Genomic DNA, 23,870 nt, shown 5'->3' with positions numbered 1-23,870 from the left:
AACCCCTAAAAAAAGATTAACAAATCCGTAAACTGGCTAAAACATGGATCATTTCATTTCCTCGAGGATGCCCAAATAAGACCACCTCATACGTACTAGCTTGGTGTTATCATCCTCAATCAAAATACCATCCTCAGCCAAATCCGTAAACTGGCTACTAAATATTACGACAACAGCATCTGAGCGTCGATATAATCTCAGGATATATATCGACTCCCTAATTAGTGCACCCGGAACAAGACGTGCCCCACTGCGAGCCACACCCGTAGCAGAACTGGTAGCCACACCTGCCAATTTCACGCCAATACATCGGTCAGTTTTTGATGCAACAACAGTACCGATCTTAATAGAATTTCACAGGAAGATACGTTTCCTAAAGAGAAAATTACCGGCATCTGATGTGCGAGCAGCCTTCGGTCTTCTCCACGAAGAACTGGCACTTTGAGCACCGCCTCCACCTCCTCCCCGCGGCCATCTCCAGCAGCATCGCGTCCCCCCTGACCGTGTCCCGGTGCCTGTAGGCGGCGCAGTCGGCGCCGGCGTGCCACGGCACGCGGCACTGGGCGCAGAACAGCCGCCTGCACACCTGGCACTCGGACTGCGTCACGGTGTCGCCGCCGTCGTCGGACACCATCATCTCGGAGCAGTCCGGGAACGGGCAGTAGGTCCGCCGCGCGCCGGCGAACATGGACTCGCACAGCGCGGCGCACCACCGCTCGAACACGTCGCCCGGGAGCGCGGCGTGGCAGAGCTCCGGGTCGAGCGTGCCGGCGCATGCCGCGTCGAGGCACCCCACGGCGCCGGCGCGGCCCAACTCGAGCTTCACTCGGACGTGGCCCGTCAGGCACGCCCCGCAGAAGGCGTGCGTGCAGGTGATGCTGCCGCGGTGGGCCCCCGAGGGCGCCATGGGCTCCATGCAGATGCTGCATGGCCGCTGCACGGCGTCCGCCATTGCCGCGAGCTGTTGAGGGAAGGAAGGCAGGAAGTTTTCGAATGGTAGGATCTGCTGGTTTGGGGGGTTTAGAGTGGGATTTTAAGGGCCTTTCCGTTGTTTCCCAAGAAGTGTCAATTAACGCTACGGACGGGTGACGATGCCTCGGTACTGTATATCGTGGTGATGATTCAAGAAGATCTTGATACTGATTTTGACGATGCCTCGGTGCTGATTTTGACCAGATTTAGAAGGCTTCGTTTTCCCGTGGCGGGGCGTCCTATGCCCCCCTTCCGTCCACCGCAATTCCCGTGGCTCTGTTTGCCGCCGTTCGTGCTACTCCGATTTCCCCGGCAGGTCCAACAAACTCGACTGCATGCGCCTTTGCATCCCCGCAGACGGGATACTACTAGCCGCCTCTCCATCCTTGGTGATCGACTGCTCTGTCCGCGACGCCGTCGTCTTTGCGCGCGGTAACTCTGGACCCGGCTGGGGCACGATCAGAGCACCCCTTCAGCGGCGCGCGTTTCGGCGACACCGCGACCAAGAAGCTGGCCGATCAGATGGAGGCCAAGCGCAGGCGTTTCGATGACATGGCCAACAAGATGCGGATGGAGGCCACGCGCAGGGAAGAAGAGGCAGAGGACAGGGAGTACTTCACCGGTCTCATCCAAGACATGGAGAGGTCCGGCACAGTCACAAAGGAGATGCCGAACGCACATATCGGCAAGTACCATGGTACGTACAACTCTATCTATCTAGGACCAAACTCCATCATGCTTCTTCCTTTGTTCGTCATTGCTGGAATCTTACTTAATTATGTTGTTTCACTTGTTGGATCGACGGAAGATCTCTTGGAGAAACTATGGGGATGGGACAGACTGCTATCCATGGGGGATTCCGCCTTGTCGTGGTCCGACTACAGCGCCTACCTCGAGGAGTGTCACCGTCGGAATGTCGATGCTGTTAGCAGCATAGCTGCTCTGGCTCAGACCGTAAGCATAATAAACCTCCTGCCACCAATTATACATATCCTGCTCCTTCATTTTTATGGTTTTTCAAGTAGTGTCTCATCAGTGAGGAGCAGTTTGTGTCCGAGTGGAAGACCCAGATGAAATCTCAAAAGGATGTTATCCTGCTGACGAGGAAATCGACCCTTCTGAGTTGCCTGATCCACGAGTGTGCACGTTCAGTCGTCCACGCAGCAGGTCGTGGCTTTTCCGATCTGCACGGTTCGGCTTTGTTGGTACGTTCCCTAAGAAGTAAGAAGACACCAAACGTTTTTCTTGTATCTGATCATTTGGTCATGAAATGTTGTTGTGTAATCCTTTCTCTGCGTCCTAATTATCTAATGTTACAATTAGCTGAAATGGAAAGGGGGAAAACTAGTTAATACTTATAGGAGGAACTTGGCGGCTTTGTTCCTATATAAAGGATAAATTGGCACCCAAATTCGCCTTGGCGAGTTGGATTGGATATGGATTATTTTGATTGACTTTATTTTCATTGTACTATGCAAAACGATGGTTTCAAGTGTATTGCAAAGGAGGCTGACCTGACGCGTGCCTTGTTGAGGTGTGGCAATGATCCAGTTGATGATTACTTAATCGACCAGAGCAGAGAGATACGCACTTGTGCCTTGAGCCTTATGAACTGCACCTCGGACAATTCGGTTGCCGCCTCCGCTGCCATGCTGGTACGTGCCTGCCTGCCGGACTTCAAAAACCGCCTAATATTACCATCCATCCATCTGTCAAATTGATGATCACCTATGTATGAGCCTTACGGGCCATCTGTCGAACATAACATTATCATCCATCCATTCTTGAGCGTTATGAGCTGCACTTTGCACAATTTTGTTTTTACTAGTAGCTTAATTATGGGCACTAACTGCAAACTGATGGGCGGCTTCAATTTAAGGGTATTGCGAAGGAGACCGGAATTATATGTGCGTGGATAAGTGAAAATAACAAGCCTGTTGATTTATGTCATTATTCCGTACCTGATGAGATTGAGGACAGCCGCAGGATCCGGTACCAAACTTTTAATGTCATGATTGACATACTAGAAGAGTCTTCTGCTGCTGCTCGGCACAAGATTGATAAAGAAGAACCTGCTAGTAGAAATGGTCCTGGTGGTGACGGGGACGGCATTGCTGCTGCTGGAACAGCAAACACCACAGGGTATGGGTTTTCTTCTTCTTGATGCAGCTATATGTGGTTTAAGAGAATTTTGTTAAACAAGTCATCCTACCGCACCTGTCACGTTTATTCCAGGAGATAAGTAGCCGGCTTAGGAGATAGACTAGGTAGTTAGCTTTTATCTCTATCTATTGTAACTATCTCTATCTTTTCCTCTCCAAGATTGTAATCTCCTGAAAGATCTCAACTCATTGTATGCGCACCAGGCTTATTGCGCCATGCCTATAAACATGCAGCTGTCTCATCCAATGAGGGTAAGACGTTTCCGCATCTCGCACATGGTAATCAGAGCCTTCCTACTTCCCATCTAGCTTCTCCCGATTTCCAATCATGCCCTACACCATGTCTTCCTCCGGCGCATCTCACCCTAGCCTCAGTGGGCAGCTCTCTGAGAAACTCTCCCGCACAAACTACGTGCTATGGCGCACATAGATCACGCCGCGCTTGCATGGCGCTAGTGTCTACAACTACGTTGACGGCACCTCGCCGGAGCCGGCCAAGCTTCTCGCCGCCAAGGACAAGGACGGCAAGGAGAATTTCGAGCCCAACCCTCTCCACCCCATCTGGGTCAAGGAGGACCAGCAGGTGCTCGGTTATCTGCTGAGCAACCTCTCCAAGGAGGTGCTCGTCACGGTGACCACGGTCACCACGGCGCAGGCGCTCTGGACGACGCTGGCGGGCATGTACTCGTCGTAGTCGCTAAGCTGCGTCAACAACATTCGCACCTCCCTCATCAATGCGCAAAAGTGCAACCAGACCGCCGCCGCCTACTTTGCCACCATGCGCGGCCTTGCGGACGAGCTCGCCGCCGCCGGCAAACCGATCCAGGATGTGTCGGAGTAAATAGCCATGGGTAGCCTAGCCGGCCTCCCCTGGCACTTCTGAAAAAGTTACGAGCCCGCCCGGCTCTCAAGAATCCAAGACATGGGGCCGCCTTCTCCTAGCTGGCTGCGATCAAGGCCGGCTTTCGGAAGGCGGTCCGGCTTTAGCCCTCATGAGAAGGCCGACTCCAAGAAGCCGGCTATGAGAAGGCCGACTCCAAGAAGCCGGCTATGAGAAGGCCGACTCCCAGAAGCCGGCTCCCCGCAAAGTAGTCAAGACCGTACCCACAAAGTTTGCACCCACCTAACGGCGGTGCGACGGGGCGTGGCTACAGAAGAGCCTGCCACCCCCGAATCCCGGGGCACGCCTGGCACAGTGCGCCATACGGGGTAGGCATGACCCGTCCGGCGCAGCACTGTTGCCATGTTGACCCTGGCCTCACCCACGACGGGCCGCCAGCGCGGCCCACAGGCGGTGGGCCCCTTTGAGAAGAGAGACGGCCGAAGGCGGCCACGCTTCCAACCAGTCGGCCCAAGACAGAGCCGGCTCCCCGCAGCCGGCTTGCCGCCTCCCTCGAAGAAGACGCCCCATTAAGGAGACAAGACGCGGTAAGGCTACAGCGATCGCCCGACAGGCGGCGGTACTGTAGCCGCGCTTACCACGATGAAGCTCTCGTCAACTAGATGGAGCCACAGTAACCAGCCGCCGACCAGGCCCTGGACAATGGGGCCTGCCTGTCGACCGAGGTGCCGGCAGCCGGCGGGACCCACTAGTCGGCGGGCCCCAGCAGCCGGCGCAGAAGCCGGCGAGCGCAGTCACCGACGGCTGGGCCCCGCGCCCAGTCGGATTACCATTGTACCCCCGGGGGGTGGGCCTATATAAACCCCCCGGGGCACCCATGCAAAGGGTTTGACCCCCTGCTAGTTCTAGACACCACACAAGGAGAAGAAGCAGGCTAGCCGTGCCCTTTCTTCCTCCTCCCCCCAAAAACAGCTCAAGGAGCGTTGTGTAGCAACTTGATTCATCGAGTGAGCATGCGGAGACCCCGCAGAGCAGCAGTAGGGGTGTTATCTCCTCGGAGAGCCCCGAAGCTGGGTAAGATCCGCCGGCGTGCATGTCTTCGCCTCATCCCGCTTCCAGGCACCGGCGATGTCTTACTGGCTCCCACAATGATAAGCCATCCGTTGGCATATGTCGCACCCACCACCCGACATTTGGCGCCCACCGTGGGGCCAGGCGCACCGTCGTCCGGAGACCTGTTCTGGACGGGAACCCTCTTCCTCCCCAGCGAGCGTAGCCAGCCCGGCACGCCCGATGGCGCTTGCCACGACGCGCTGCAAGGCGTCACCAGCATCTGCGCGGCAAGCGGCCTCGCCGATCTCCCTGACGAGACCTTCATCTCCGACGAGCTCGCCTCCGATGCGGGCACTGACCGCCTTGCCAACCTTCTCGGCCAGCTCCATGTCTCCAGCGAGCCCGCTGCGGACCTGGAGTCGGTTGGCTCCACCGACCCGATGCCTGTCGACTCCGACACGGCCTCCTACGACACCTTCCCCACCAACGTCGCGATCTACAACGACCCGCTTGCTCGAGCCGACGGCCGCGATGCTGTCACCGCCGAAGTGATGGTTGTCGGCCACGGCGGCCTGGCCGACGAGAGCGCCCACGACGCCTCGCGCGCGGCGGCCCACGACTTGTCCGCTCCTCTCCCGGCCGACGCCGACGACGAAGCACTGGAAGCACGCCGCCTCGCCCTCCTCGCAGAGGGCCGGAGGCTGGCCTCCGTAAGACGCCTCACTGAGGCCTACCAGCGCGAAGCTGACCGCGCCGCCTTCGGCACGCCGGCCCCGGGCGGGCCAAGCCGGGCCGGCCTTGTCAAGCAACGCGGCACCGTCATCGCCGACACGCTGGGATTCGACCGCCCGGTCTATGCCACTCCGCTCGAGAACTTGCGTGCCGCCCAGGCGGCCGTAGACGAGCTGGACGGCCTGGAGGCCGAAGACCTTCCCCACATGACCCGGCGCATCCAGCAATTGATTGACGCCGCCGCGCAGTGGCACGAAGCCGACGCTCGCGTGGAAAGCCTTCCCCCGCGCCGAGAACACGACGCGACGTCCCGGACGCCGACTACGAGCAATACCCGCGCGCGACGCGAGAAGGAGCCGGCTACCAGCCGCAGCCGGACCCGGATCTCCATCGAGCGGGACGCGGACGGTCATCCCCGAGCCATGGAATGGCGGGGCGACCCGCCTCCGCCTCCACCCCGTGGAGAGAGATATCCCGCCTCGCCGCCAGTGGCGCACCCGACTCTCAGCGGCCGGCTGGGCCGCCGCGAGGGAATCGGCGAGAACGACGCCCGTCATCGGATCGACCGCCTGGCGCGATACCTGGCATTGGAAGAAGAAGACGATGTCGGCCCGCCTTGTTTTGGCCCCCGCATCCGCGACGAGCCCTTTCCCAAAGGGTTCTCGCTCCCAAGAGACACGCCCAAGTACAACGGCTCCGCGAAGCCGGAAGATTGGTCGATCGACTACTCCACCGCGGTTAGCATAGCCAACGGCAACCGGCGCGTCGCCGTGAAGTACGTGCCCCTCATGCTGCAGGGCACGGCGCGGACCTGGCTCAACAACCTCAAGCCGCGTAGCATCAACAGTTGGCTAGATTTCACAGAAGCCTTCATCCGCAACTTCACCAGCACCTACAAGCGGGCTCCCAAGCCCAGACAGCTTTCCTTGTGCGTACAAGGCCCCGCCGAGTCCAATCGCGATTACCTCACGCGTTGGGCCGAGCTCCGCAACTCCTGTGAAGGGGTGCACGAGGTACAAGCCATAGAATACTTCACAGCCGGATGCCGAGAAGGCACCCTCCTCAAGCACAAGCTCCTCTACGACGAGCCGGCTACCCTCGACGAGCTTCTGGACATAGCAGACAAGTACGCCACCGCCGACTCCTCAATGAAGACCGAGCTTCGGGTAGACGCGTTCGGAAAGGTACTCAACCCGGCGCCCAAGACGTCGGCTGAGGATTCCGGCCGACACCCCAACTCGAACGACAACAAGCGCAAGGGCCCCGCGCCGCCTCCCGCTAGCCGACAGGTGGCCACGGTCGAAGATGCGCCGCCCGAAGAACGACCGGCGCCCAAGAAGCCCAAGGGCGGCAGGCCGGTTTGGCAGCCCACCTTCTCCTACGAGCACACCGTCGACGCCCCTTGCAAGTTCCACAGCGGCGCGAAGCCGTCCAACCACACGACCCGGAAGTGCAACTGGCTCACCCGAATCTCTAAGGGCGAGGGGCTCTTGCCACCTCCGCCTGCCGGCCCGCCGCCTCCGGCCCCGCCGCCTCCGGTCGCTCGGCCCGCAGTCGGAGCCGTGCATGACGAGTTCCCTGATGAGCAAGCAACCTACATCGTCTTTACAAGCCAGCCCGAAGACCGGCGCGGCAAACGCCGAGAGCGCCAGGAAGTTGGCGTGGTCGCTGCCAACCCCGCTGGACACATGCATTGGTCAGAAAAGCCCATCAGCTGGAGCCGGGCCGACCATCCGGACGTGATGCCGTCTCCCGGCTCTTATGCTCTGGTCCTGGAAGCCACCCTTGCGACGGACAGACGCGTCGCCCGCTTCTCCTGTGTGTTGATAGACGGCGGGAGCAGCATCAACATCCTGTATCGTGACACCCTGGAGAAGCTGAACGTCAGGACAAAACAGCTCACGCCCACTCGGACAGTTTTCCACGGCATCGTACCCGGCCTGTCCTGCGCCCCCATTGGCAAAATCAAGATTGATGTACTTTTTGGGGACAAGGAGCATTTCCGCCGGGAAGCGATCTGGTTTGAAGTGGTGGACCTGGAGAGCCTTTACCATGCATTGCTGGGCCGACCTGCTTTGGCCAAATTCATGGCAGTTCCCCACTATGCATACCTCAAGATGAAGATACCAAGCACCAAAGGCGTCATCACCGTAGCCGGTGATTACAAGAAGTCCTCCGAGTGCGCAGCGGCCAGCAGCCGGCTGGCCGAGTCCCTCGTGATCGCCAAAGAGAAGAAGATGCTGGACCGAGTCATGGCCATAGCCGGCAAGCAGTCGGCCGTGTCCCCCGACCCCAAGGAGCATGATACTCAAGGGTCTTTCCAGCCGGCCAAGGAGACGAAGAAGATACCTCTTGACCCCGAGCATCCAGAGAGGTTTGCCGTCATCGGGGCAAACCTGAACAGCAAATAGGAAGGCGAGCTCGCCGATTTCCTCCGTGAGAATCGGGACATCTTTGCGTGGTCCCCCAAGGACATGCCGGGTGTTCCGAGGAAATTCGCCGAGCACAAACTACATGTTTGAGAAGACGCAAAGCCAGTCAGACAACCCCTTCGCCGACTGTCGGAGGAGAAACGCAGGATTGTAGAGGAGGAGATAGCCCGGCTCTTGGCGGCCGGCTTTATCATGGAAGTTTTCTTTCCAGAGTGGCTCGCCAACCCGGTCCTTGTGCTAAAGAAGAATAACAAGTGGCGCATGTGTATAGACTACACAAGTCTCAACAAGGCTTGCCCCAAAGATCCTTTTTCCCTGCCAAGGATTGACCAAGTGATAGACTCCACGGCCGGATGCGAGCTATTGAGTTTTTTGGATGCTTACTCCGGATATCACCAGATAAAGCTAGACCCGGACGACCGCCTGAAGACCGCCTTCATCACGCCGTTCGGAGCCTTCTGCTACCTGACTGTGACATTAGGCTTGAGAAATGCCGGTGCCACCTTTCAGCATTGCATGCAGAAGTGCCTCCTCAAGCAGCTCAGCAGGAATGCTCACGTTTACGTGGACGACATCGTGGTGAAGACGGAGAAGCGTGGCACCTTGCTGGAAGACCTCAAGGAAACATTTGAGAACCTGCGCCGGTTCCAAATCAAGCTTAACCCCGAGAAATGCGTGTTCGGGGTGCCAGCCGGCCAGCTCCTAGGCTTCCTGGTCTCCGAACGCGGCATCGAATGCAACCTGGTGAAAATCAAGGCCATCGAGAGAATGGCGATCCCTACCAAGCTTCGAGACATTCAGAAGTTCACCGGGTGCTTGACCTCCTTCAACCGCTTCATGAGCCGGCTCGGAGAGAAAGCTCTCCCCCTCTACCGCCTCATGAAGAAGAGCACTCACTTCGAGTGGAACGACCAGGCCGACCAAGCTTTTCACGAGATGAAGAAGATGCTGGCCACGCCGCCTGTCCTCGCGGCGCCGACTGAGAAAGAGCCCATGCTCCTTTACATCGCTGCAACCAGCCGGGTGGTCAGCACCGTCATCGTAGTCCAGCGCCCGGAAGAAGGCCGAGCCCAGCCGGTCCAGAGGCGGGTGTATTATTTGAGCGAGGTGCTGTCCGCCTCAAAGCAGAACTACCCGCACTACCAAAAGATGTGTTACGGCGTGTACTTCACCGCCAAGAAGCTAAAGCCCTACTTTCAAGAGCATCCCGTCACGGTCGTATGCACTGCCCCGCTAGCCGAGATCATAGGCAGCCGGGATGCATCCGGCCGGGTGGCGAAATGGGCCATCGAGCTGGCCCCGTACACGATCTTCTACCAGCCTCGCACTGCCATCAAGTCCCAAGCACTGGCCGACTTCCTCGTCGACTGGGCCGAGACCCAGTACCTGCCGCCGGCTCCCGACTCCACCCATTGGCGCATGCACTTCGACGGGTCCAAGATGCGCACCGGCTTGGGAGCCAGCATCGTCCTTACCTTTCCCAAAGGCGACAAGCTCAGATACACGCTACAGATCCACTTTGCCGCCTCCAACAATGTGGCCGAGTACGAGGCGCTCATACATGGGCTCCGGCTTGCCAAAGAACTTGGCATTCACCGGATCCTATGTTATGGCGACTCGGACCTGGTAGTCCAGCAATCATCCGGCGACTGGGACGCCAAGGACGCGAATATGGCGAGCTACCGTTTCCTGGTCCAACAACTCAGCGGATACTTTGAAGGATGCGAGTTCCTCCACGTACCACGAGCCGACAACGAGCCAGCCGATGCCCTGGCTCGAATAGGCTCCACTCGGCAAGCAATTCCAACCGGCGTCGCTCTACAACGCCTCCTCAAGCCGTCTATCAAGCCGTCTCCGGAATCCGATTCCATCTTCGTGCCGCCTGACCCCGATGCGGCCAGGTCCGGCTCGAAGAATCAAGTAGCCGACCCCAAGACCCCCGTAGCCGACCCGGCGACTTCGGCAGCCGGCTCAGGGACTTCGGCAGCCGGCTCGGGGACTTCGGCAACCGGCTCGGGGACTGCGGTAGCCGGCCCGGGGACTGCACCAGCACTACAGCCGGCGGCTGACTCCAGCACCTCACCGCCCAGCCCGCCCACCCTGGTGGCAGTAGCCACTTTGGCAGTAGAAGAAGTCATGGCTCCATCATGGGCTCAGTCCATCCTCAACTTCCTAGTAAACCAAGACCTGCCGGCTGACGAAACAGAAGCAAGACAAGTCCAGCGTCGAGCCGGAGCGTACACAATCGTCAACAGAGAACTACTCAAGCGCAGCGTCACTGGAATCCTCCAACGGTGCGTCGAGCAAGAGAAGGGCATTGCAATCCTCACAGACATTCACCAAGGAGAATGCGGCCACCATGCGGCCTCAAGATCACTTGTCGCCAAAGCCTTCCGCCATGGTTTCTTCTGGCCGACTGCTTTGGATGACGCCAAAGAATTAGTCAAGCATTGCAAGGGATGCCAGCTCTTCAGCTCCAAGCAACACATGCCGGCTTCGGCACTCAAGACCATTCCCCTCACTTGGCCCATTGCCGTTTGGGGACTGGACATGGTGGGCCCATTCAAGACGGCGCGCGGCGGCATGACGCATTTGCTTGTCGCCGTGGACAAATTCACCAAGTGGGTTGAGGCAAAGCCGATCAAGAAGCTGAATGGGCCGACTGCCGTGACGTTCATCGCGGACATAACAACTCGGTACGGCGTGCCGCACAGCATCATCACCGACAATGGCACAAATTTCGTCAAAGGAGCCTTGGCACGTTTCTGCGCAGCCCAAGGTGTCTGGCTGGACTTAGCATCCGTCGCCCACCCGCAGTCAAACGGCCAGGTCGAGCGAGCCAACGGCCTCATCCTCTCCGGCATCAAGCCCCGACTGGTTGTACCTCTGGAGCGCTCAGCCGGCTGTTGGCTCGATGAGCTGCCGGCTGTCCTCTGGAGTCTGCACACTACACCAAACAAAGTCAACCGGCTTCACCCCTTTCTTCCTTGTGTATGGTGCCGAGGCGGTCATCCCAACTGACATCGAATTCGACTCGCCTCGAGTAACCATGTACACGGAAGCGGAGGCCAAGGAAGCACGAGAAGACGGCGTCGACCTGCTGGAAGGAAGCCGGCTGTTAGCCCTCAGCCGGTCTGCAATTTACCAGCAGGGTTTGCGCCGCTACCACAGCCGGAAGGTCAGGCCAAGATCTTTCCAAGAGGGCGACCTTGTGCTCCGGCTGATCCAGCGAACAGCCGGCCAGCACAAGCTCTCAGCCCCTTGGGAAGGCCCTTTCGTCATCAGCAGAGCTCTAGGCAACGACTCTTACTACCTGATCAACCCACAGAAGCCGAAGGCACGCAAGAGAGACGACTCCGGCAAGGAGTCGGAACGGCCATGGAACGCCAACCTCCTTCGAAGATTTTACAGTTGAAAGGCAGTATGTATCACGCTAACTTTTGTATTAAGTACAAGACAATAGGCTCCCCGAGGAGGGCTCGGGGACTGCCATCCCTTATTTATGAATGAAAAGTATCATGCTTATGACCTTGTCGTATCATTTACTTATTCCGTCCGGCACCGAGTTCGACTAGTCGGCTCGGGGACTGGCCGACTGAAGTTATGTTAGAAGTCCTACCCGCAGTCAGACAAGTAGTGTGCCGGCTCTCAAGCCATCTCTTGCCAAAAGTCGCAGTTCGAAGAACCGGCTGTCCGGCTGGCAAGAGTTAAAGGTAGGAACGACCGCCCACACGAAAAACGGCTAGGGACTAACGGACTAATATAACAAAAGGCCGGTTTTTCTCACACCGCCGACTGGCTACCAGAGTAGCCGGCCGGCCGGTTTCCATTCACCTTACTTTAAATCCAAGAAAGCTCAAGTACTTGCCTCCCCAAAGAGGGAAGGCGGCAAAGGAAAAAGCCTAAGGATAAACAAGCATACGCGAATGGAAACCAAACATGCACATGATAATATTTACATAAAAAGACCTCCAAGAGGCCAGCATTCAAAATAGTTTGGATACACCCCCAGTGGGTGGAACTGCGAAAACTTAACAAAAGATTGTTCAAAGACAACAAAGCAGGAAAGATAAAGACGGCAGGTCAAGCTGGCGGAGCGGCCGACAAGCCAGACTGGTTGGCGGAGACGGTCGTGCCGGCTGAAGGAGTGGCCGGCTGACGAACTTTGGCTTGGTCGCCGCCTCCCGCAGAGGGCGCGCTTCCACGCGCCTCGTTGCTGGAGGCACGGTCGGCCTGAGGTCGGCTGGTTGTTCCACCAGCCGGCTCGACGTCTCCGCCGTCCTCGTCTTCGTCTTCTTCGCCCTCGTCGCTGGAGGCAATCTCCTCCGCCGAGTCCTCGCCCACCGCCGGGTTCAGCCCGAACCACTCCTCCGGCTGAGCGACACCGTCATCATCGATTTCGGGTGTGAAAACGCTGATGTCGGTGCACTCGGCGATCGTCGAAGCCCGCTGGGCGATAGCCGGCCTCACCGCCTCCAGCTCCGCGTCGGCCTCCATCTGCCAAGTGCGCAGCTGGTCCAGGCTCAGCCCTGGGTACCAAGCCTGAACGAATTCCAACGCCCGCCCGGCTTCGAGGCGGGCCGCTGACGCTTTCCAAGCCTCGAAGCAACCAACTACGACTTCCAGCCAGTGGCAGTTCGGTTTGGAGTGCGGGGGATCGTCTCGCCGGGCCAGAGGGCGGCCAGCACTTGCGCCCCGGCACGTTGGAGTCGGCGAAGCATCCGATGAGCCGGCTACAACCGTGCCTGGACAGCCAGGAGCTGCTCCTCAAGGGTCCGGTTTGCATCTGGCGCGATGTCGGCCCCCGCTTGCCGGCGCGCCTCGCGATGGGCCTCAATGCTTTGGGCGGCGAAGGCGGAGTAGCCCGGGAAGTAATCTGCAAGAAACAACAAGCAACAGCTCAAGATAAGTCAAAAGACCCAGGCGGCAAGGGGCAGGAGAAGGGCCGAGGAAGGCAACTTACCGTCGATCAAGTCCTCGATCCAGCCGAAGCCTTCGTCCAGGGCTCGCCGGGTCTCAGACCAGCTCGCCGCCTCCATCTCATACTCCGCCAGCAAGGTGGCTTCACTTTCCCGCGCCGCCTGCAGGGCCGCTTTGTGGCTTTCCTCTTGGTCGACCAGCTTCTTGGCCAGGCGATCCCGTTCCTGGACCAAGGCAGCGCACTTGGCCTCTTTGGTGTAAAGGGCGGCCTTCGCTTCGCCAAGCTCCTTCCTCAAGTCGGCGTTGGCCCCTGAAGACAAAGAAAAAGAAAAATCAATAAGAAAAGAGTCATCAAGAAAGATCCGACCCGACTGCGCAGCAGTCGGCCCGAATCTCGGGGACTACACCCAGTGGGTGCGCTAACGCGCCCCCACAGGAGACAGACAAAACCAAGTACTTACTTCGGCTGTCGGCCAGGTCGTCGGTCCGCCGGCTCAACTCTCGAGCCTGGGAGTCGAAGGCGGCAGCACGAAGGTTGTGGTATTCCTGAAAATTCAGAAAAAAGCAAAGTAAGATAGCCGTCGAGAAAGATCCGACCCAACTGCGCAGCAGTCGGCCCGAATCTCGGGGACTACACCCAGTGGGTGCGCTGACGCGCCCCCACGGAAGAAATCAAGAAAGCAAAGCAGCCAAGAGCGACGGACTCACCCGGATAGTGGTTCACGTTGACAAGAACTCTTGGTTGAGCTGTTGCAGCAGGGCGGCTTGAGCTTGTAGCCGGCTCCGGACCCCTTGAGCCGCCGCATCCAGCTCGCCAGTCCCCCCGCTGGGAGTCCACTCGGACACGGCGGTGCTGGCCGCCTCCAGATCTCCCGCCGGCTGGCCTGCGCCCGCGGCTCGGCGCAACTCCGGCGGAGCGGCGCCTCCCCCAGCACGCCGGCCCGTCGCCAGCTGCACCTCGAGGCCGGCTCTGCTCTCCGGCTCACCTCCGGCCGGCTCCTTTGGCGCCGCTGACGATTGACCGCCTTGGCCCGCTCCGGTTGGCGCCGCAGGCGGCGCTCTCCCCGCCAAGGCCACGGGGTCCTCCTCCCTCTCCAACAGCGGCGGGTCTTGGATGATTTCCTCCGCCAAGGGCAACGGGGTGTCGGGGGCTACGGCTCGGAGAGGAACGGCGAGCAGCGGAGGCTGGCTGCACGAGCTTTCCGCCTCCGTCTCCGCGGTAGCCGCCTCCCTCTGGGCCTTGGCTACCGCTTCGGCCTGCTCCTTCGCCGCCTGGGCGGCCGCCTTCTCCGCCGCCTCGCGCTCCTCCCGCGCTTCGCGGGCGTTCCGCTCTGTGGCCTCCCTAAGATCGGCGCGGGGGTCCACGCGGCGGGAGCTCGAAGACCCTCCAGCCGGCCCCACGACGGAGCCGCCCGGGCCCCGCTCAAGGGAAAGCGGCGCCCTGTCCAGCAAGCGAGGAAAAGTTAAGAAGAAAATTCGAAGAAAAAGAGAACAATGACGAGAATGCGGCAAGGCAATTGAAGACTTACGCCGAGACCGCCTGGGGCTGTTTCACAGCCTTGCGGAAGCGGGCCGCCTTCGCGGCCGCCTCATCTCGCTTTGTCGCCGCGGCGGAAGGCTTGGACTTCTTCGGCCGACTGCCGAAGAGGCCTAGAGCGGCCCGGCACTTCTGCGCGCCACCGGCAGCCGGCGCGACAGACGAGCCCGCGCCCTGTTGGTCGGCCGCCGGCTGGCGACGCGGAGCGACTTCGGCTTCGAAGTCGTCCGGCCAGTCCTTGAAGCTCGCGGTGAACCTTGAGCCTCCGGGCTCGGCATTGTCCCCCACGATGGCGTCTTCCATGGCGGCCGCCCCCAAGTCCGGGTCGTCAACGTCATCCACCGTGCGGTCGGGGGCGTACTGGCGTTCAATCCCTGCCACCCCGGCCGGCGGCGCAAGAAGAGGGTTCTGCTCAAAGAACCGACTGGTCAGAAGCCGGCCGTCACGAAGCCGGCTGACGACAAAAAAGAAGATAAAGAGAGAAACTTACCACGGGTGGAGGATCGGCGCGAGAATACGGCGCCTTGCCGTATTGCCAGTCCCCGCCGAGCTTGCAGTTGGCAATGTAATTGACCATGAGCGCCACCTCCGCGTGGGGCATCTCCCATGTGCTCAGCCGGCTTGGGTCGAAGCGGCCGCTCATCTGACACATCATATGGGGCCGGCTTTAGAGAGGAAGGATCCGGCGCTCCACGAAGGCGGCCACCAAGTCGGCCCCGCGCAAGCCTTCCGACTGAATCAGCACCCGAAGCCGGGAGATGGCGGCGTTCCCGGCCGGAGACAACGACCGGGACCGGAAGCTCCACGAGGGCTGCCTCCTAGCCGGCGGGCCGGCTACGTAAGCCGGCAGGTTGATGTAGTCTTCTTGCTCGGCGATGTTCTTCACATAGAAATAAGATCTCTGCCAGACCTTTACCGACTGGATCAGGGGGATGGGCGGGAACGGATTGTTCTCGCTCTCCCTCCTCATGGCGATGAAGACTCCGCAGGGGGCGGGCACGCCAGCGATGACTGTGCCGAGCTTGCTCTGGAAGAACTCTCCCCAGAGCTCCAGCGTGGGGAGTAGCCCCAAGAAGCCTTCGCAGAGGGAGACGAAGGCCGACAGCAGCATCACCGCATTGGGCGTGAGGTGATGCGGCTGGAGGTTGTAGAAGTCGAGGAAGGAGCGCAGAAACCCGCTCGCCGGGAGGCCGAAGCCGCACAGGCAGTGCGAGCGGAAGACGACCCGCTCGCCCTCCTCCGGCGCCGGCGAGATCTCCCTCGCGAGCGCCAGGCGGACCTGTACACGGTCGGCGCCGGGTCTGGCGAAGGAACTCCACGTGGTCTTCATGGACGTTGGAGCCGTCCCAGGAGCTTGACAACGCCATGGGAGCGAGGTGGCGTGGAGACGCGACGGCGCTGAGACGGGAAGCTGCGGCGGCAGCGAAAGGAAGAAGACGAGGGTTAGGAGGGACGGAGCGGGAGGGAGCGCGCGAACCTCTGTCGCTCTCCCTCCTCCCCCTACTTATAGGCTCACGTGGAGGAGCCGAGAAGGCGCGGCGTGGGGAAGCGTGGGGATCGATCATGCCCACTCCCCACGTCCCGCGATTATCGAGCCTTAACGGCGAGACAAAACTACCTTGAGAAGGCGAGCGGCCCCTGTGGGCCACGGAAGATCCGCGCCCGGACCAAGGCTCGCGAGTGGCGGGCCCGGGCCTGCGGCGGCGTCCCGTCGCGCGCGTGCGCTCGCAGGATCCTGCCGCCACGTGGCCGCGAGAGGGCCCGTGGTCAGCACGTAGGTCCCCTCTCCTCCCGCCTACGCGGGGCTCTCTGAAGTCGGCGTACGCCCGCAAAGCCGGCTCTTTAGGATAGGAAGCTGACCAAGCTTCTCGTCCCCCTGCTCACCTCGGAGCTCGATCAGCTTCGGGGACTACTGTCAGAGTAAATAGCCATGGGTAGCCTAGCCGGCCTCCCCTGGCACTTCTGAAAAAGTTACGAGCCCGCCCGGCTCTCAAGAATCCAAGACATGGGGCCGCCTTCCCTAGCTGGCTGCGATCAAGGCCGGCTTTCGGAAGGCGGTCCGGCTTTAGCCCTCATGAGAAGGCCGACTCCAAGAAGCCGGCTATGAGAAGGCCGACTCCCAGAAGCCGGCTCCCCGCAAAGCAGTCAAAACCGTACCCACAAAGTTTGCACCCACCTAACGGCGGTGCGACGGGGCGTGGCTACAGAAGAGCCTGCCACCCCCGAATCCCGGGGCACGCCTGGTACAGTGCGCCGTACGGGGTAGGCATGACCCGTCCGGCGCAGCACTATTGCCATGTTGACCCTGGCCTCACCCACGACGTGCCGCCAGCGCGGCCCACAAGCGGTGGGCCCCTTTGAGCAGAGAGACGGCCGAAGGCGGCCATGCTTCCAACCAGTCGGCCCAAGACAGAGCCGGCTCCCCGCAGCCGGCTTGCCGCCTCCCTCGAAGAAGACGCCCCATTAAGGAGACAAGACGCGGTAAGGCTACAGCGATCGCCCGACAGGCGGCGGTACTATAGCCGCGCTTACCACGATGAAGCTCTCGTCAACTAGATGGAGCCACAGTAACCAGCCGCCGACCAGGCCCTGGACAGTGGGGCCTGCCTGTCGACCGAGGTGCCGGCAGCCGGCGGGACCCACCAGTCGGCGGGCCCCAGCAGCTGGCGCAGAAGCCGGCGAGCGCAGTCACCGACGGCTGGGCCCCGCGCCTAGTCGGATTACCATTGTACCCCCGGGGGGTGGGCCTATATAAACCCCCCGGGGCACCCATGCAAAGGGTTCGACCCCCTGCTAGTTCTAGACACCACACAAGGAGAAGAAGCAGGCTAGCCGTGCCCTTTCTTCCTCCTCCCCCCAAAAACAGCTCAAGGAGCGTTGTGTAGCAACTTGATTCATCGAGTGAGCATGCGGAGACCCCGCAGAGCAGCAGTAGGGGTGTTATCTCCTCGGAGAGCCCCGAAGCTGGAAGATCCGTCGGCGTGCATGTCTTCGCCTCATCCCGCTTCCAGGCACCGGCGATGTCTTACTGGCTCCCACAATGATAAGCCACCCGTTGGCATATGTCGCACCCACCACCCGACAGGATGCCAAGCTCATCTCGTATATCCTTCATGGGTTGGATATGGAGTACCAGCCCCTCATCTCGGCCCTCGACGCCCGTGTCACCCCCGCCTCCCTCGACAAAATCTTCTCCATGCTAAGCAACTTCGAGCAGCGCATGGCGCAGTTCCATGGATCGGGTGGCGGTGGCTTCAAGTCCTCCGCGAACGTTGCCACCCGTGGGCGCGGTGGTGGCTCTCGCTACCGTGCTCCTTCCCGTGGCAAGGGGAGGTCAGGCGGTGGCGGTGCGCGCACCAGTGGTGGCGGCAGAGGCGGGCGATCTGGCAACAGGGGACGCCACGGTGGCGGCTCCGGTAGGGCTCGTCCTGATGCTCCGCGGTGTCAGATTTGCGGCAAACCTGGCCATACTGCCAGGGACTGCTGGTACCGCTACGACGAGGACGAAGAAGATTCTCAAGACAATGAAAAGGTTGCTGCTGCGCAGATGGCTCCTATGGCGTCGACACCAACTAGTACCTCGACAGCGGCGCCACCAACCATCTCACTGGAGAGCTCGAAAAGGTGACTCTTTGCGAGAAGTACCACGGCAAGGATCAGATTCACACTGCCGACGACGCAGGTATGAGGATCAGTCACGTTGGTCATTCAGTTATAAATACCCCTCATCGTAAAATCCATCTTAGGAAAATCTTGCATGTCCCTAGTGCTCATAAGAATCTTCTTTCCGTTCATAGAATTGCCATTGATAATCATGTCTTCCTTGAGTTTCATCCTTTCTTCTTTTTGATCAAGGATCAGGTCACGAAGAAAGTACTTTATCGAGGTAGATGCGTTCGAGGGCTTTACCCATTGCTTCCGGAGTTTACAAGATTCAATAACGAGCCTATGGTTCCATCGAATTATCTTCCACACGATGGCATGATCACTTAGGACATGCTTCTTTTTCCTTGGTTGAACGCTTGCTTAGAAAGAATAAGCCCCGTTTGTTGGAGAGCGTAATGCTGAAACTATTTGTGATTCTTGCCAAAGAGAAAAATGTCATCAGTTGGCGTACCCTATTTCTACTAGTGTTTCTACTCAATCCTTGCAATTAATATTCTCGGATGTTTGGGGCCCTGCCCCTAGTTCTGTTGGTAGACACACATATTACGTCAGTTTCATCGATGACTATAGTAAATTTTCTTGGATCTATCTTCTCAAGAAAAGATCTGACGTTTTCAAGTGTTTCAGAACTTCCAAGCATTAGTAGAACGCAAGTTTGATCGTAAAATTCTTGCTGTCCAATCAGACTGGGGAGGGGAATATGAAAAACTAAATTCCTTCTTCCAAACCCTTGGCGTTTCACACCATGTATCATGCCCACACACTCACCAACAAAACGGTTCAGCCGAGCGCAAGCATTGCCATATCGTCGAAGTTGGCCTTGCTCTTCTAGCCGGCGCTTCTATGCCCCTTAAGTTTTGGGATGAAGCCTTCTTGACAGCCGTGCACATCATTAACATGCTTCCTAGCCGTGTCATACACAACGAAACTCCCATGGAACGGCTTCTCAAAATCAAACCAGACTATAAGTCTCTTCGCGTTTTTGGCTGCGCTTGCTGGCCAAATCCACGCCCCTATAACAATAGGAAGCTCATGTTTAGGTCAAAGCAATGCATTTTTCTTGGGTATAGTGCCCAACACAAGGGAGTTAAATGTCTTGATGTTCCCACCGGCCGAGTCTATATATCACGTGATGTGGTCTTCGACGGAACAAAGTTTCCTTTTTCTGATCTCCATCCCAATGCCGGAGCACTTCTTCGCAAAGAAATCCTCCTCTTGTCTCCTCATCTCACTGGTATTGATCAAGGGGGAAATAACTGTGATGATCAATTGTTGACTAATCCCATGTATGAGTCCTGTGATGATGCAGGAGAACATTCAGAAAAAACAGATGTTAAAATGCTGAAGAAATAGCCTCAACAGAGGCATATCGCATGTGTCCTGGCGTAGGGCGCAAATCCTCCCTGGGATCCGCGCTGTCAGGCACACCAGGCGCATCGTCCTCGGGATCGCCGCCCGCAGACGCGTCAGACGGACCAGAGCGATCCGCCTCCAAGTCCGAGCCGGCATCTTCGTCTCATGCGGTCGGGCGCCCGGCTGGAAGAGGCTCCCACATCGACACGCGGCAGCACACAACCAGGGGCAGCAGCTCTCCCGCGCCGCACCAACCCGATGATGCCACCTGGCGGCTCGCTGCTGGCTCCACAGGGATGAGGTTCGCGGCCCAGCCGCTTTGCTACAAGCGGCATGATGCGGCTCGCCCGACAGGCGTGGGGGCAGGCGCGGAACCCCGCGTGGATGCACCACCATCATTCGGCAATGATGAGGCCCGCAGGGCCGGATCGTCTGTGGCCACTGCACCTTGCAGAACGTCGCCGGCTGCCATAGAAAATCCGGCTTCTGCTGCTGTCGCCTCAGGATCTGCCTCGGGATCAGCTGCAACAGCAGATTCTGTACATGCTACGGGATCCTCCGTGGCGCAAGTTTCAGCAGCATCGTCTCAACATCGTACACGACTACAAAAAGGGGTAATTCAACCTGTTAATTACAAGCATGTAACAAAGTATGGGATGATTTGTTCTACAAGTGAACCCGGTGAACCACACACGCTTGAAGAGGCACTTGGTGATGAAAGATGGAAAAAGGCCATGGATGAAGAATACATGGCACTGCAGAAAAATAAAACTTGGCATCTGGTTCCCCCACAGCAAGGTAAAAACCTCATTGACTGCAAGTGGGTATTCAGAATTAAAAGAAAATCTGATGGACCTATTGATCATTATAAGGCAAGACTTGTTGCAAAAGGCTTTAAGCAGCGTTATGGAATAGACTACGAGGACACCTTTAGTCCCATTGTAAAAGCTGCCACCATCCGCCTAGTTTTGTCTATTGCTGTCTCCAGGGGCTGGAGTCTCAGACAGCTAGATGTACAGAACGTGTTTCTCCATGGTGTTCTGGAAGAGGAAGTGTACATGAAGCAACCTCCTGGGTTTTTGAATAAGAATGCACCTTCTCATGTGTGCAAGCTTGACAAGTCATTATATGGACTGTAGCAAGCTCCGAGGGCATGGTACTCTTGTCTCATTCACAAAATGCAAACTCTTGGCTTTGTTCCTTCTAAGTCTGACACCTCATTGTTCATTTACAACAAATGCAATACACATATATTTGTTCTTATATATGTTGATGATATTATTGTCACAAGTTCTTCTGATGAGGCCATCACAGGACTTCTGAAGGATCTTGGATCAGAATTTGCACTCAAGGATCTTGGAAACTTGCACTATTTCCTAGGAATTGAGGTGAAGAAACATGATGATGGACTTCATCTCTCTCAAGAAAAGTATGCAACAGATCTGGTTAAAAAGGCTAGCTTGCAAGGTTGTAAACCCTCACCTACTCCATTGTCAAGTTCAGAAAAATTGTCTCTTACAGAGGGACAACTTTTAAACCAAGAAGACAGCACAAAGTATAGAAGTCTAGTAGGAGCACTCCAATATCTAACACCCACTAGACCTGATATATCTTTTGCTGTTAACAAAGTTTGCCAGTTTCTTCATGCACCTACTACAGTTTACTAGACTGCTGCTAAATGTATAGTCTGATATGTCAAGAATACTCTCAATGTTGGTCTCAACTTTAGTAAGTCATCATCAACACTTATTAGTGCTTTCTCAGATTCTGATTGGGCAGGATGTCTAGATGATAGACGCTCAACTGGTGGCTTTGCAGTATTCCTTGGCCCTAACTTGATTTCGTGGTGTGCAAGAAAACAAGCTATTGTTTCCAGGTCTAGTACAGAGGCAGAATACAAAGCACTAGCTAATGCTACAGCTGAGATTATATGGGTGCAGTCCATATTAAAGGAACTTGGTGTCAGAAGTACTCAAGCTCCATGTTTATGGTGTGATAACCTTGGTGCCACGTACCTTTCTGCTAATCCTGTTTTTCATGCCAGAACCAAGCATATTGAGATAGACTTTCACTTTGTAAGAGAAAGAATTGCCAAGAAGCAACTTGACATTCGTTTTGTGCACTCTAGAGATCAGATTGCAGATGGGTTCACAAAACCGTTGCCTACAAGAAGCTTTGAAGACTTCAAACATAATCTCAACTTAATGAAGTTGTGATTAAGGGAGGGTGTTAAACAAGTCATCCTACCGCACCTGTCACGTTTATTCCAGAAGATAAGTAGCCGTCTTAGGAGATAGACTAGGTAGTTAGCTTTCATATCTATCCATTGTAACTATCTCTATCTCTTCCTCTCCAAGATTGTAATCTCCTGAAAGATCTCAACTCATTGTATGCGCACCAGGGTTATTGCGCCACTGCCTATAAACATGCAGCCGTCTCCTCCAACGAGGGTAAGACGTTTCCGCATCTCGCACAAATTTATTTGTTACTTGATAATAAGCACTGTGATACTCTATACCATTTCACTGTATGGTCACCAGGGGCGACATTTCAGATGTATTGAATTCTCAGCATAAGAAAAGTATTAAAGGTGGTGAAAAGAGTGAGAAGAGGATAGAAGGTAACAAAGAAGCTAATCACCAAGATTACGGTCACTCTGGACTCTTCATATTTCCCTTGCAATACGCTTCATATGTAATGTTTTTTGGGTAATGTTTTGTTTCAGAAGATCTTTTTGGGAAACTATGGGGGTGGGAAAGGCTGCTACCATTGTGCGTTTCTGTTAAGTGGTCGGACTATAGCAGCTATCTTGAGGAATACTACAAACGCAATGCTTACGGGTTCATTGCCGATGCTGCTGCTGCTGCCAACCAAACTCCCCAGGATTTGCAAATCGCAGCTGCTGCTGACATCTGGTATGGATGTTCCATTTGTTTTTTGCTTCTTGATGCAGTTATATGTGGTTGAAGAGAATTAGTTTGTTACTTCTTGATGGTAAAGAGCATTGTGATACTATACCATTTCACTGTATAATCTTGGTCACCAGGGGCGGTGGCATTTCAGATGTATTGAATTCTCAGTATAAAAAATATATTGAAGCAGGTGAAAACAGTGAGGAGAGGAAAGAAGGTAACAGAGAAACTAATCGCTGCAATCATGGTTACTAATGGCTCTTCATATTTCCCTTGCAATACGCTTCATATGTAAAATAAAATAAAATTGGGTAATGTTTTGTTTCAGAAGGTCTTTTTGAGAAACTATGGGGGTGGGAAAGGCTGCTACCACTGCTCGATTCCGTGAAGTGGTCATACTATAGCAGCTACCTTGAGGAGTACTACAAACGCAATGCTTATGAGTTGGTCGCCGATGCTGCTGCTGCCAACCAAACTCCCGAGGATTCGCAAATCACCGCTGCTGCTGACATGGGTGCTGTTGTTGCCAAATTGGTAAGTAACCATCAGTTATCTAACTGAAACCTTTTGCGCCAACATATTTCAAATTGGCGATTTTTTTTCAAGTAGTGTATCAAGATGGAGGAGGAACTCCTGTCCGAGTGGAAGACTCGAGTGGAACGTAGCTTGGATGCCACTTTACCAATCAGCACTATTCTTCAGAGTAGCCTTATCAAGCAGTTTGCACTTTCAATCTACGGCGCAAGGTGAATTGTGTGTTCCTACTGCCGTTGCTCTTGTGGTATGTGCCTTCCTTGCCTGAACAAAGCAAATTATTTATTTTTGTATGGTATCACTGGAATGCCATCCCTCTCAATCATAGCGTATTTCGTTCGATTCTTTCTTTGGTCTTTTGACTGATGCAAAAAAACATTGGTTTCAAGTTTATCACCAGGGAGGCTGACCTGATGTGTGAGGTGCTGAAGCATGGCGCGAAGCCTTTTGACGACATGATCCAGCATAGCAGCGTGATCCGCACGTGCGCCTTGGGCCTTGCGAACAACCTCAAAGGACAACAGTCTATTGCCCCCGCCGCTGCAATGGTGGTACGTGCCTGCCTTCCAAAATGCGCTGAATTTTAACAAGTACTAACTCTGTAAACTAATATAAGAGCGTTTACATCACCACTTTAGTATTCTAAACGCTCTTATATTAGTTTACGGAGGGAGTATTTGTCTATCCATTTCTTTTCTGTAAATTGCCGAACTACTCATAGTGGCACGTGATAGACCTTGCAGATCGAGTAGGCCA

The 23,870-nt window shown here is 56.5% G+C and overlaps 2 protein-coding genes across 2 annotated transcripts; one reads left to right on the top strand and one right to left on the bottom strand.

Moving 5' to 3' along the window:
• Nucleotides 1–74: 74 nt before the first annotated feature.
• Nucleotides 75–1,497, bottom strand: LOC125515084 (E3 ubiquitin-protein ligase RSL1-like). Its single transcript, XM_048680505.2, has 2 exons — nt 390–1,497; nt 75–287 (listed from the first exon to the last, which is right to left on the bottom strand). The coding sequence occupies exons 1-2, from the start codon at nt 950–952 to the stop codon at nt 218–220; spliced, it is 633 nt and encodes a 210-aa protein (XP_048536462.1). The 5' UTR covers nt 953–1,497; the 3' UTR covers nt 75–217.
• Nucleotides 1,495–23,336, top strand: LOC125515083 (uncharacterized). Its single transcript, XM_048680504.2, has 10 exons — nt 1,495–1,669; nt 1,781–1,926; nt 1,998–2,177; nt 2,466–2,627; nt 2,852–3,120; nt 22,209–22,288; nt 22,394–22,583; nt 22,715–22,797; nt 22,909–23,114; nt 23,190–23,336. Exons 1-10 carry the CDS (start codon nt 1,495–1,497, stop codon nt 23,328–23,330), a joined length of 1,632 nt encoding a protein of 543 aa, XP_048536461.2. The 3' UTR covers nt 23,331–23,336.
• The last annotated feature ends 534 nt before the right edge of the window (nt 23,337–23,870 follow it).

Source organism: Triticum urartu, chromosome 6A, assembly GCF_056163025.1.
Source record: "Triticum urartu cultivar PI428250 chromosome 6A, HENAU_Tu73, whole genome shotgun sequence".
In the NCBI taxonomy this organism is placed as follows: domain Eukaryota; kingdom Viridiplantae; phylum Streptophyta; class Magnoliopsida; order Poales; family Poaceae; genus Triticum; species Triticum urartu.
This window is presented reverse-complemented; position numbering and strand designations above follow the sequence as displayed.